This window comes from Mastigoproctus giganteus, chromosome 8 (genome assembly GCF_048544385.1).
Source record: "Mastigoproctus giganteus isolate SK-2022 chromosome 8, ASM4854438v1, whole genome shotgun sequence".
Lineage (NCBI taxonomy): Eukaryota > Metazoa > Arthropoda > Arachnida > Uropygi > Thelyphonidae > Mastigoproctus > Mastigoproctus giganteus.
This window is the reverse complement of record NC_143582.1, coordinates 35344256-35359562: the sequence shown is the minus strand read 5'-3', so window position 1 is coordinate 35359562 and position 15307 is coordinate 35344256. Positions and strand designations below refer to the sequence as shown.

Below are 15307 nucleotides of genomic sequence, written 5' to 3'. Positions count from 1 at the left end.
TTGTACCAATATTTTTGAGACACCCTGTAGAAGTTAAAGGTAGAAGTAGACAGATATTTGGAGTGAATGGATGGGTAAAATGGGAAGGGGTTTTTTTTTGGGCTGATGCTATATTAACTGGCGTTCTTGCATCGTACGTTTCTACTAATGCTAAAACGCTTTTATTTTTAATGAATATGTGTGGAATTGGTTTACAGAGGGCGCATTTAATAATAGTTCATTGGCTAAGTAATAACCAATGAAATTGTTGAATGTATATACTCACTACATTTACCAAAAAATAGTTCACGCCATCTTGAAGTTTACGGTAATAATTATGATGGTTTGTAATACACATTAGGTTTGTGTACGTAATTGTTATAAATAGTGTTTATTATTTAGTTGCTAAAATGGAAGTTGTGCGAGCATTCACGAATGAGGTAAGCGAATTTAGATGTGTACTTAAAATTTTAGTTGTATTTATTTTGTGTATGACGAACCCCCGATCGCAGATTATTTATTTCATCGGCACCCCATTCACATGAAATGAAAAGTGTGAAAAAAAGAAAACAAAAGCCCTAAGTCGTATTATAATTTATGTGGGACCGATATCAGTAATGGTTTTGTCAAGTTTTACCGGTAACCCTCCAGGTTACAAAAGTGATGGTTTGGTAGCGTTCCAAACCATGAAAACATACACGCACCGGTTTGCGAATGAAATTTGTATTGTAGAAATTAACATCGAATGTAAACCATCTTTTAATGGAATTTAGGTTTTATGAGCTTTAAAGGTGACTGAAAAATCCAGATGTTCCAGAACATCTGTAATGGGAGGTTTTTTTTTTTTTTTTTGTTATACACAGCTGTTCCTTAGTTTGTTGCTATCAGTCATACTTAGTATAAACGCCTTTTGGTAAGAGGATGACATCCAATTGTTTTTGCAAGTTGTAGTGGATCCTGCTTGTTATTATTTTTTGGCTTTTTTGTTTTCCATGGAGGCTATTAGGAATAACGTATAATATAAACATAAATACAATTTATTTTCTTTTTCCATTCAACCCGAGTCATATTTTCGGCAAAATTTCTCATAAATTTTCAGATTTATATAGTTAGCAGCAGATTTCAAAACGTTTAGAAACCATTTTCTTGCACATTTAATATGCAGTTTAAATATATTTATATAACAAAGACAAAATGGTTTTTAAGTATTGATAACTCTTTGCTAGTGAACTGTGAGAAGTTGAAAGGATTACACATTGCCACAAAGCATTTTGTTATTTAGATCCATGTATCTCTTAATTAAAAACATGAACAAAGCCTTAATTAAAAGGCTTCCTGCAAAAGGTACTGCTGTAATAGACAATATTTCTCTCTTTATGATTAAAATTGGCAGTGTTTATATCAACTTTTATTATTTTTTTATCAGTCTATAGCTAATAACTTTTCCCTCCCTTTGAATGGATTCTTTATGAACTCTTCCTATTACTTAAATGCAATAATACTCAAAGCAGTAAATATGTTCAGTCAATTTCAATATCGTTCTCAGTCCTAAAACTTTTGGATCAGTGTATCCTTTTCATCGTTAATAACTAACTCTATCCACTGCAACTAATCAAATTCACTATGGAATTAAAGGTAGATTTAACTAAGGCAGTTTTTTGTCTAAAGTCTTAAAGTTTCACTAGCGGACAGGCTAGTGCTGTTGCATTATGATTCGGTTCTTGAGGTTGCCACAGACATTCTCTCAGATATGCCAGACAAGCTGTACTTGTTACCTGGGAGTCCAAAATGCTGATGGAACTGATATTCAGGTGACACTGAAGTCAGTGGACCCAATTTTGGCAAAGTCTGGACAGTTTGTGATGGGCCAAATCCTCTGCTTGCACCTTCACGATGGTGGGACTGTTAGTAATCCTGGGTATAACCTCCATGCACAAGTACATGGTGGGTGACCACCCAGATGTGAACCAATGTAAGCAGGGGTCGAGGTGTGGTGCCCACACCATATGGAGGAATGCTGCCCCTCTATGTTACCAGGCAGTACTAAGTGGTAGATGACTCTCATCAACCAGTGCAATACCACCACTTTGCTTATTGGAGGCTTGAAGTGGTGGAACCCATGTTTAGTCTCTAGAGCTAAGTTCTGGTCAACCCTTCCCCATCTCCATCATGTAGTATGATTGATGACTTTTGAGGTTATGATGAACATCATGGCGAGATCCAATATTCCTTACATTTCGAGGGTACAGCTCTAAAACTATGTTTGCAGGCCGGCCACTAGTTAGTACACTGGACCGAACCTATTGGTAACTCTCTAGGAGGCTTCCGGATCAGCTAGTGTATAATCTTGCTACCTCTAATCTGCCAGATAGTGACTGGAGGGAGTCCGAGTAGTGTGTATGCGGGGGACATGGTCGAGGCCACGTTATGCTAAGGATCTGGGTATATTCTTACCATGTGTACACCATATCCAAAAATTTCATTACTTCATACAGCATGTTCCACCCACTTTTTCTTACCATCGAATACACCATGAATTGTCAAAATAATAGAGCAAGCTTATCTGCGAAAAGATATAAACCTCCCAAACACTTCCTAATTCATTTCACAAATATATGTGGTCTCAATTCTAATCTCAACGATGTCCATTTCCACTTGCAGTCTGCCAAACTCCATGTACTTTTTCTGACAGAATCTCAGTTATCAGTTGATTCTACTACTGCTCATCTCAGATGCCCAATTATTTGCTGTATGATTCCTTCTGCCTCAAAGGTGGTACTTGTGCATATGTCTGTTTTGATGTTCCCTGTCAGAGATTTGATAATTTAGAATCTACTCTCTTTGATCTTCTCTGGCTTAAAATCTCTCTACCTCATTGTGTCAAATTCATCTGTTGTCTCTACCGTTTTCCCAACTCCACTAATCACTTGGAGCTCTTTGACTTCCTCTCTTTGCAACTTGACTTTCTCCAGTCCAACTTTCCTAACAGTGAGATAATTATCCTTGGTGATTTTAATGTTCACAACTGCAGCTGGCTTCTGTTTTCTAGTCACACTGACCCAGCTGGTCGAGATGCTGAGGCTTTTGCAGTTACTAATGACCTTGCACAGATTGTTCATTTACCTACAAGAATACTGGAAAATCCTAATCATACAGCCAACGCACTTGATCTTTTTTCCACAAACAATACCAGACAATCCTAATCTTACAGCCAACACGCTTGATCTTTTTCTCACAAACAACCCTTCTAAGTATATGGTCGAAGTGATAGGTCCTTTAGTCACTTGATATCACAACTTGGTGATTCTCTTCTCCAATGGAGCCTTTATCTCATGGCTGTTCCCAACCTCGTGTTGTTTGGCATTACAAGAATGCAAAATGGGATGACCTGCGAGATTTCTTTTCCTTGGTCGGATTACTGTTTCAAAACTTCAGATGTCAATGTTTGCTCAGATTGTGTCTGTGAAATTATTCTTGCAAGAATGGAATCCTTTATCCCACACTCCACTTTAAAATCTCGTCCTTTATCTAAACCTTGGTTTTCCAATAAATGTGCTAAGGCTGTTCAAGAGAAGAATGTTGCATATCGTAATTGACTTGTTTCTAATTCTTCAGTTTCATTTTCTGTTTACACCAAAGCTCGCAACAATTGTAAAGCAGTTATTAATCAGTCCAAACTAGTTTGAACAGATAAGAGTAGAAAACTTGCTTCTTGCCCTAATGGTAGTCAAGCATTCTGTTCTCTTGCCAAAGCTATTGGCTGCAACTTTTCCCATCTCTGCTCCTACCATGTGTCCAAACCAGATGGTTCTGTTGTCACTTCAGCCAAGGATAGAGCTGACCTGGTAGCATCCCATTTTTCTTCCAACTCGTGTATTAATGATCTTGGTAAAACACCTCCCACCATTCCCAACACTTTCCATTCAATGCCTCCTGTGGTTTTCCGTCAAAAGGATGTCAGAAGGATTTTGAAGAATCTTGATGCTAAGAAAACTCCAGGTTCAGATGGTATTTCTCCACTTGTTCTCAAAACCTGTACTCCTCAACTTACTCCTGTTCTATGTCTCCTTTTTTTCATTTTCTTATTCCAAAGGTGTTTTTCCTTCTACTTGGAAATTTGCCCATATCCAGGCAGTTCCCGAAAAGCGTGACAGATCTCTCCCATCCAATTATCGTCCCATTGTAATTACCTCTACTCTTTCTAAAGTAATGGAGAAATCAATTAACCGCCAACTCTTCAACTACCTAGAAACCTTCCGTCTGATCAACGATCGCCAGTATGGATTTTGTCAGTGTCCATCCACTGGTGATAATTCTGGCTTATGTTACCCATTTAGGGACTAATTCAATGGAAGGGTTTGGTGAAACAAAAGTAGTTGCTCTTGACATCTCAAAGCTTTTGATCGTGTTTGGCATAAAGGTCTTCTAAACAAGCTTCCATCTTATGGTTTGCCAACTGTTTTTTGTAATTGGTTATCCAGTTTTCTCTCTGATTGTTCCCTGAGGGTGATGGTAGATGGCTCTTTGTCTTCTAACTTCTCTAGTAATGCCGGTGTCCCCCCAAGGTTCAGTTCTTTCCCCCGCTCTTTTCCTCTTGTATATTAATGACCTTCTTCCATTGAATGGAAATCCTATCCATAGTTTTGCCGATGATAGCACATTGCATTCCACTTTCCATTTTGAGAAACCTTGCCCTGCTCATTCAGCTTCAACTTCTCGAAAATCTTCTACCAATTCCTTAAATGCGGATCTTCAGGTAATTCTCCAGTAGGGCAAAGACAACTTAGTTGATTTCAACCCTTCTAAAACTCAATCTTCTCTTATATCTCACAAAAAGAATTCTTCTGCTCCTATGCTTATCTTTGGTGACATTCTGATTTCTAGGCAAAATTATATCTCTTTTGGGGATTACCCTGACTTCTAATCTCCCTTAGCACAAGGGAGATTAGAAGCACATTACAAATATTACTGCCTCTGTATCTAAAAAACTTGGTTTTCTCTTTCGCTCTCGCTGTTACTTTTCTTCCAAACAGCTGCTCACTCTGTGTAAATCGCAAATCTGCCCTACCATAGAATGTTGTTCCCACATCTGAGGTGGTGCCCCCAAAACCTCTCTCAGGCTTCTTGATTCCATTCAGAAGAAGGCAGTTAGGTTAATTAATGATTGATTTGTAACAGAGTCTCTCCACTCCACTGTCTCATAAACGTACTGTTTCTGCTGGATGCCTCTTCTACAGATACTTCTATGGGCACTGTTCTTCTGAATTGGCTTCTATAATTCCCGCTCTCTCTTTCAAAACAGTTCGAACATGTGCAGTCACCTGCCAACATCCATTTACTGTCCAACTTCAGATTCACAGAACCAACTTTTCATCTTCCTCGTTTATTCATTCAATTGCTGTTTTCTGAAACAACCGTCCTTCATATGTATATCCTGAAAATTACCGTCTACAGAAGTTCAAGTCCAGTGTCAACAAATATCTTCTTTCGTCTTCTGTACTTCGTATGTAGTACAAATCATATTTGTACTACATACGAACATGATGCCTTAACACTAACCTGTCTGCTAGGTAGATTTAAGTCGACTAACTTTATTACAACTAAAAAAAAAATTTAATTAATGAACACTGATATAAATGCTGCCTTTGCTGAATAAATTCCACCATTCCTTAGCTTTTTTGGAGCATTTTTATAAATACCTGGAAACCTCATTCTCGTTTCCAATTATAAAAACATGGTTTATAATGTGTTCTGTTGGCATTCCTCAAGGAGACACTTTCTACTACACTTTTCTCTGCTCCCCTCCAGCCTTTCTTATTATCACATGAACATTAATTTCTTATGCAGATTATGTTAAAATCTTTGCAACCTCACATTCAGTTCAGTCATCTGTCATGGCTCAAGAGTTCATTTGCAAAACAAAGAATTTTCTTCATTCTTTTATTGTATCTTAATCTATTAAAATGTAACCATCTTCAAATCTAGCTTAAAAACATCTTTCCTATTAAGCCTTCTCTTGATTCTCAGATTATTACCTCAGTTCTACCACATAAGGATTATTGAATATACTACACACTGAATTCAATCTCTAATAAAAAATATCTGTTTATTGATTACATGCTCAAAAAAGGTAAGATACATTGGCAAAGCAAGAGGTCTGCTATATACAGAACATGGTGAAAAGGGTTTACATTGAGATAAATATTTACAATACAGTGCTGTTAAAATATACAAAAAATTGAATGTTTGATTCATACTTTACAACTAGTTATAGATAGTAATAAAATAATGCAACATACACGAGCATAATTGAAAAAAACAATTCACACTGAGTGCCTGTTAAACAGATATTTCAACAGAGAAAATATTTAGTAACTTTATAGCTGCATTCTTTCTATAAAAAGAGAAGATCAATATCATGTTTGTTTACTGGGTTAATTGTTGGAGATGAATCTGTCAAGAGATTTTATTCTGTTTTGATGAGGAACAAGGCACATTTCAGTCATGTTTTTTGTAGGGAAATGTCAACTATACCAAATAAATTTGCTAAGGTTATCTGGTGCATTAAGCTAAATTTATATTCACTCTTCTCATATTATCATCAAATACTTCTCAAGGATTAACCTTAACATTTTATGTGCCTCACCAGTTTGGGCAGCAGTTTCTTTTCCTATTAAAGCCTCTCATGATTTTCAAATTATTCCTCCATTTCTAGCACATAAGGATTTTGGAATACTGTGACTCTAAATTTAGTTTCTCTAAATTTAGAGAAACTGTATATTGAATAAACTCACATTTGATGCATCTAAATTTACAACATAATCACCTTTGTCACCTTATCAGATATTTCTAAAGAATGATCAGTTGTAACTTTTATGTGCTTCACTGGTTTAGATAGAAGTTTCTTATACACATTTCAAAAAATCTTGAATACTTGTTAAGCAGTGGTTATTCATTGTTATTGCCAAATAGCGTAGCTACACTATTTGGTGTTAGCAGTTAGTTGCACATGGAAAATTCTTTCAACACAGCTGTAAAGTAGCATAAGCTACTAAATTTCTAATATATTTATGAAACTTATTTTAGAATTATTTTTCCCCTGTTTTTAGTATTTTTAAGTCTTCATAATAACTAACAAATTTAAGAATTCATGTCATAATTGTGTTTTTTTTTTTTTTTTTTTACTTTATAAATGTAATTACAGTATAAAATAATTTTATTTTTGCATGGCAGTTATGTTTTTGTCACTACACCAAATAAAATAACATATCGAGGTTTGATATCATGAAATATATGCAATACATACATGCATGCACATATGTGCACTGTCAAGTGGTTGACTCTTTGAACATACCTTTAATGCACAAATAATCATTTTCTTTTCTCTACATTATGGTTTGATCAGACATTTCACCGTTTTTGTTCATATCATTGCATGATTCTGACTTTGATACATATATATGTAGACATACAATGAAAAGTTAAGCAGAGAACTCATCCTCTGTTGTATAAGCATGCATAAATATGAATCCATATAGATGCATGAAAGCATATACATAATTATTATTATTTTTTAATTCCTTTTATGTCTACTTAATATATCGTGGGCATGTACATACAAACATAAATATACACAAATGTGCAGTAGCGAAATATACACAATGTGATCTATTTGATATCAAGTGAGGTTTATTTTAAATTTCCTCAGGTTTTTAATCCACTAACAGGTATACTGTTCAAAGAGTTCCTTCAACTTGTAGCACACAATTCTGTTATGCCTCAAGACCTTAATTGCTTCGGCTTTGAATGTGAATAATCCTTTTCATAGTTATAAATTGAGCTGAGAACACTATTATTATTAATAGCCATATGGTGCAAGGAAGCCTGAGGCTCATGCTGCACCAGGAAAAAAAAAAAATTCCCGAGTTACCGTGTGTGTGTGTGTGTGTGTGTGTGTGTGTGTGTGTGTGTGTGTGTGTGTGTGTGTGTGTGTGTGTGTCAGTCAGTCAGTCAGTCAGTCAGTCAAAAGTAGAAGGGAATCACCAAGAAAGAGAAAAATGATGATATCTAGCTCAGGACCCTGTGTGCCAAGCCCATACTCACCAGATGTGAGCCCGATGCAGTATTTTCTGTTTTCAGAAAATATCGCATCATCCTTTGGCTCAACCTGAATGTTATTAGCTTTGGGAATCTTTTGTTATCACTGTATTATAACCATTTAAGAAACATATTTGGGCCCCCTCTGTTCTGTGTGAGTGCTTGGGTATGTAAATAGAGTTTACTTCCCATTTGTATGACTCTATCCTTTGGAGATATTTGTTGAGTAAAGGTGGACAGGGATATTAAAAAAAAAAAAAAAAAAAAAATCTATGTAGTCATAAAAAAGATTTTTAATTAGATGCAGAAGGTAATGTGCTCTGTTTAACTTTTCATTGTGTCTATGTTTGAGGTGTAATCAGGAAGTGTAGATACCAAAGTAATATTCAGGAAATGTTTGCCGGCTTTTTAAGATCTTCAAGGTAGTCTCCTCAGCTTCTTTGAAAGAGATCTACTCTTTTGGTCCTTGAGGCTGTTAAAGACGTTCCCTCAGGTGTGACAAGCTAGGGCTTGCTACCTGGGAGTCTAAAATGCTGATATTCAGGTGACAATTGAGTTGAGTAAACTAAATTTCGGCAAAGTCCTCTCACAACCAAATTCTCTGCTTGCATCTTCACAGTGGTGGGACTGTTAGTAACCCTTGGTATAACCACCATGTGCAACTCCTGAAATGCAGCACATGGTATACTAGAGGTGACACACCCAGGTGTGAACCAACATAAGCCGGTGTCGAGTTGTGGTATCAACACCACACAGAGAAATGCCATCCCTCTGTATTACCAGGCAATACTGGGTGTAGATGACCCTTATCAACTGGTGCAATACCACCACTTTGCTTATTGGAGGCTTCAAGTAGTGTAACCAAGTTTAGTCTCCAAAGAAAAGCTCCAGCAACTTCCCATCTCTTCCATCATACAGTACGATTGGTGTCTTTTGAGTTTATGATGGCATCATGGCAAGATCCAATCTTCCTTACATTTCAAGAGTACAGTCTGAAATGATATTCACAGGCCAGCCACTAGATATTCCACGGATTTCTTTAGGAGGCATCCAGATCAGCTAGTGTATAATCTCTATAATCTCACTGCATCTACTCTACTAGACACTGACTGGAGGGAGTCTGTGTGGTGCATAGTGGGAGCAGGGGACATTGTCGAGGCAACGTTATGTCAAGGAGTTGAGTATATTCTTGCTGTGTTTATGCCATATCCAAAAATTTCATTACTTCATACGTCTTCCTCACTCTTCAACAGAACAATTTTATCTACGGAAAGATCTGAACTTCCCAGCTAACTCCTTGTTCATTTCACAAATATGCATGGTCTCCATTCCAATCTCTCAGATGTTCATTTCCACTCAGTTTGCTAACTAAGTCTCATTTTTTCTGATATTGTCTCCATTATTGGTTGATACAACTACTGCTCATCTGAGTTGCCCTAATTATTTGTGCAATTTCTTTTCTTCAAAGGTGGTACTTGTGCAAATGTCCACTCTGATATTCCCTGTCAGAGACTTAGTAATTTGGAATCGCCTCTGTTCGATCTTCTCTGGTTTAAAATCTCTCTGCCCCATTCTATCAAATCATCTGTTTCTTCTATTAATCTCCTAGTTCCACTAATCATTTGGAACTCTTTGAAGCTCACCTTTCTCCAGTCCAACTTTTATAACAGTGAGGTAATTTTCCTTAGTGATTTTAATGTTCACAACTCCAGCTGGCTTCTGTTTTCTAGTCACACGGCCCCAGCTGGTCAAGATGCTGAGGGTTTTGGAATTACCAATGACCACATACAGATTGTTCATTTACCTACCAGAATACCAGACAATCCTAACCATGCAGCCAACACGCTTGATCTATTCCTCACAAACAACCCTTCTAAGAACAGGAACTCCCTGACTTACGTAAGGGTTGCGTTCCGTGGAATGCTACGTAAGTCGGAATTTCCCCCATGCTTGTGCAGCACTTGCAACTGTGCTCGCTGAATTGATTGAATCAAAAAAAGAAATGTTTGATGAACATGTAAATAGAATTATTTATTGTATTTATTAAATTTTTTTATCTCATGCACAGGAAAAATTACAAAAGCATGCAATTTAAAAAAATTTCAAAATTATAAAATTACAAAAAAAAGAGAGGAGACGGGCATAACATCAGTAAGTTTTAAGCTGACCGGGCTAGCCAAGTGGGTAAATTGCCTGCCTGGCAACCCATAGGTTGCAGGTTCGAATCCCGCCGCGGGCTTGGATCAGAGTAAAAATGCAAAAACCTTGGGAGGTGCATTGTGGCCACAGAAGCTGATGCGCCAAAAACTAACAAAAAAGAAAAAAAAAAAAAAGTAAGTTTTACCTCTCCAGCAGTGTTGCCAGAATCAATATCTTCAGCTGATAAGTACACTGCTGTGGCGGTTGACGACTGTGGAGATTTAGAAGAGGTCGGCCGCTTAACCTTAAGAAAGAACATATTAACGGATGACTGGACAGTGGCTTTTTTCTTTTCATTGTAGATTTCTTTGTAGTAAGCAAGCATGTCAGGATCCATCTTCTCAAACTTTGCCATTGCCGATGCAATTTCATGAAATGCCATTGCCATCTCTCTGGTGATGAAGCGTCTCGGCTCCTCATTTGGTTCATTTTGAGCTTCGTCGGCATTTTCTTCTTTCACTATCACTGCCTGTAAGTCAATAAGTTCTTCATTAGATAATTTCTTTTCTTCTTCCTCTATTAACTTCATTTCTCTGACATCAACCTCCAACTGAAGTAGCTCTGTAACCTCTTCATATGATTCATCTTTTTCAATTCAAAATAACACCCTGATCCATAAGTTGGATAAGTGAAGTCGTGTTTGGCGGTAGAAATATGACTCTCACGTTCGAATTGAAATCATCTAGATCCATAGGATGTCCAGGAGCATTATCTAATAGAAGAAAAATCTTGAAAGGAACATCATTGTCTTTACAATATGTTTCAACCTCGGGAATGAAGCAGGATTTAAACCAATCCTTAAAGAGGGATATTGTTATTCATGCTCTCTGGTTCGATCAGAAATGCACGGGTAGGGTGGCTTTATTGATGCCCTTAAATGCATGTGGATTTCCAGAATGGCACACAAGCAGTGGTTTTAATCTGTAATCTCCTACTGCATTAGTCCCAAGCAAGAGCGTGGCCCTATCTTTTGATGCTTTGAAACCTGACATTGTATTTTCCTCTTTGTAATGTATGTACGATCCGGCATTTTTTTCCAATACAGAGCAGTCTTGTCAATGTTAAAAATTTGCTGCATTGAATAGCCGCCTTCATCAATAATTTGTTCCAACACATCACAAAATTTCTCTGCAGCTGCGGAATCGGCACTGGCGACTTCACTGCATACTTTAACATAGTGGAAACCAGTGCGATGCTTGCCACGAACTTGGGATGGGGTTCGCCATATTTATCCTTAATATCTTTATAAATGCTTGGTGCTTTTGCTTGAATGGTCATTAGACTCAGGGTCACTCACTTTTGAATCTGATTTTCCATCCATATTATTAACAGCTTTTCCGTCTTCAATATAGCTCCTGAATGCTGTTTTCTGATCACTGTTGATCTTAAGGGCTTTGATCCTTTAACATGTTCTTTTATACGTGCACTGTACTTTAAAATAGTATTCACTGTTAAAGCATTGAGACCTAATTCCCTTGCAATATATAACAAACTTTGTCCTGCTTCGTACTTCTTAATCATTTTCATCTTCATTTCTAAATCAGTTTTGTTTCGTTTCGTTTCCTGGCACTACCACCACTTGCACTTTTCATTGGTTGCTTTCCCTTCATCATTGTAATACGTAAATAGGAATGAAGAGAAGTTTCTGAAAATTTGTTTTTTATATGATTAAAGATTTTAGTGAAGGGGAACACATTTCACCATAATAGCGTAAAAATACGCACAATTCTAGTTATCGGGATTATCATAAATGCAATAAGATTGAGTTTACTACCAGTTCATAATAGAGTGCGCTAACAGAAAAGCCCAAAATACGGGAAAGTGCAAGTTGTTTTTATTGTTTTTTGGTTGTGACCTCAAGAAACTTGCTTTAGAAAAAAAATATCACAAAGGCTGTTGTTTGTTTGTTATTTGGTTTTAAGGAGCATTAGCAACTAAGGCCACATTGCTCCAGGATATGCGGTGGTCATTCCCTGACCTTTCCGCATCCTCCGTATTTTGTGGTGACGGATTCGAACCCTGGTCTAATCAAGAAGCGTGTGCTACGCACTGCTGTTCCTTCCCACCTGGCTACGGAGGCGCCATCACAAAGGCATTCAAAATTGATTGTTCTAACAGAACATGTGATAAGGATGAAAGTGTAGTGCAATTTCCATTATAAATATGACCTTTTAGAGAGATAAATAGCTTAGTAATACAGCAGGCCCTCGTTATAGCGCAGTTCGCTTTACACTGATTCGTTATAATGCTGTTCTTGTATTATAACCCATATCTGACTATAACGCTGTCACGAATCACTATAACGCTCTTTTACAGATTGCATTTTTAGCATATTTAATGAAATTGTTTCATTTCACGGAGCCAGTAGCTTTAAAGTTAATAGCAAAACAGCATTAAAACATTTCCAACACCTACTTGAGAAATTTTCCCACGCTCAGTGAAATTTTCTCTCACGCTAATTTAATTTCAGTACTGTACAGTGACTTGTTACGTAGTTCTGAGTTCAACATTTTAAAAAATGGTCAAGTATATTGCTTCTAATATTTGCGTTATATGCATTTATCCGAAGTCTAGTTTTCACTCAGTACAGTATTAGACATCGTGTGTAACGGACATTTTACTCGAACATTGTATCATAATAAATGCAACCAACGCAGTTATATTTTCGAAGAGTTAATAATGGTGGATAAGAATAAAAAAGCAATGTCTGGATGCAGTGCGAAGACTACAAATGTAAGAAAAAGACTGAATTTGAAAATTAATGTTTTGAAGCGAATTGATTCCGATCAACGACAAGGTGGTAGATGACTTTCATCAATCGGTGAAATACCACCACTTTGCTTATTGGAGGCTTGAAGTGGTGAAACCCATGTTTAGTCTCTAGAGCAAAGTTTCCGGCACCCCCCTCCCCTCCCCCCATACTTCTCCTTCAACCCATGCACGGTACTAACTCTAGAGCAAAGTTTCCGGCACCCCCCTCCCCTCCCCCCATACTTCTCCTTCAACCCATGCACGGTACTAAGTACTATAGGTTTTGATACTTTTTGTGTTTGGGGTTTTCATAAAAAAAAAAAAAAAAAGCGGATGTGTAAGAACAATTACAAAAAATAAAGAATTAATTTTAGCAGCAGGAAAGAGCTGTTCCACTGCAAGCAACTAAGGCTAGGCCGGCTATTAGGATTGAAATGGAGAGACTTCTAAATAATTTTATTGAAGATAATATCCAATGCAGAATTCAGTTAAGTTAAATATTATAAAAAAAGAGAGAGATTAGCCTATATGATGATCTGAAGAAAACTCATCTAAAAAAAAAAAATGTGGAACCATTTAAAACTAATAAGGGCTGGTTGAATAGATTTAAAATCCAGGGAGAAGCCGCGAGTGCAGATCGAGGAGCCGAAACTTTCAGAAAAGAACTTCGTTAAAATTATTGAAGAGGAGTATTATGTGTTATACTTCTTAACAAGTTTTTAACATAGACGAAGCAAGACTTTTTTGGAAACGAATGCCTAAAAGAAGTTTCATATTGAAGGAAGAAAAAGACATGCCAGGTTTCAAAGTGGCGAAGGATCGGTTGACTTTATTGGGTGGTAACACTGTGGGGGATTTAAAATTAAAACCCCTTTTAGTTTACCAGGAAGAGAGCCAAAGTACAACCCAAAATCGACACATTTTTCATGATTAAATTCATCAATTAAATTAAATCAATTAAGATCAATTAAATTCATGATTTTAATTGGAATTTTAAGTTTAATTTTGATACATAAGTAGTTACCATATAATTATATACGTATGTAATGCAGAATATTTTATGTGTACACATATTTGAATATTAAATATTTTGAATGACATTTGTGCATCTTTACACTACTGTTTATTATTGATTAGGAAATATCCTATGGCACCGACCACAAATACATATGTTACCTTATGGGAATGCGGCGCTTGCTCAGCACGGATTCAGTTAGTGCTCTGTTTTTCGGGAACAAATTATCAGCATTAAACGGGGGGTCACCTGTATAGCGAAATTTTCAACTTCCAAGGACTTGAAACGAATTACAAAAAAAAAACCCAGTGTTATTGGGTTCACATTATGATATTTTTACAATACCTCCATTTATTTTGCGGGATGCAAAATACGTTTCCATGATTTTTTTAAGTTTGCACCAGCAGGCAAAAACTTATGTAAAGTCGAATTTCCGTAAGTCAAGGAGTTCCTGTACATGGATGAGATGAGTGGTCCTTTAGGCACCTCAGATCACAAGTTGGTGATAGTCTCTTCTCCAATGGACCTTTTCTCTCAAAGCCATCCCCAACCTCGTGTTGTTTGGCATTACAAGAATGCAAAATTGCGTAATCTGCGAAATTTCTTTTTTTTTTTTTTTTTCCCCTTGGTTGGATTACTGTTTCAAATCTGTCAATGTTTGCTCAGATTGTGTCAATGAAATTATTCTTGTAGAGATGGAATCATTATTCCACACTTCCCCTTAAAATCTCATCCTTTATCTAAACCTATGTTTTCTAAAGCTTTTCCAATCAATGTGCTAAGACTGTTCAAGAGAAGAATGTTGTAATTTTGTAATTGGCTTACATCCAAATCTCCAGTTTCAATTTCTGCCTACACCAAAGTTTACAACAATTGGAAAGCAGCTATTAATCACTCAAAACCGGATTTTGAACAAGCTTAAGAGTAGAAAACTTGCATATTGTCCAAATGTTAGTCAAGCATTTTGGTCTCTTGCCAAAGTTATTGGCTGCAACTTTTGTCCATCTTTATTCTCACCTCTGTCAAAAGCCTTCCTCCCCCTCCCTCTCTTTAAAAGAAAAGTAACACTGAAAGAAAATGAGAAAAACCCAGTTTTTTAGATGTAGAGTAAGCAATAATTATTAGCATTAGTAGAGACATATGATGCAAGAAAGCAGCATCAGCCAAAAAAAAAAAAAAAAAAGCTCCCATTTCACTCCCAGTTCATTCCAAATACCTATCCAGCTCAGCCTTAAATTTATTTAGGCTATCCACAACAAAAGATGG

The 15307-nt window shown here is 36.7% G+C and overlaps 1 protein-coding gene across 1 annotated transcript in view; it reads left to right on the top strand.

The window, feature by feature from the left end:
* The first annotated feature begins 295 nt into the window (after positions 1-295).
* Positions 296-15307, top strand: part of Isha (Insulator su(Hw) mRNA adaptor) — a 407431-nt gene continuing 392419 nt past the window's right edge. Inside the window, exon 1 of the mRNA XM_090379842.1 lies at positions 296-419. Coding sequence (XP_090235968.1) covers positions 390-419 — 30 coding nt within the window. The 5' untranslated portion in view covers positions 296-389. The remainder of the gene's footprint in view (positions 420-15307) is intronic.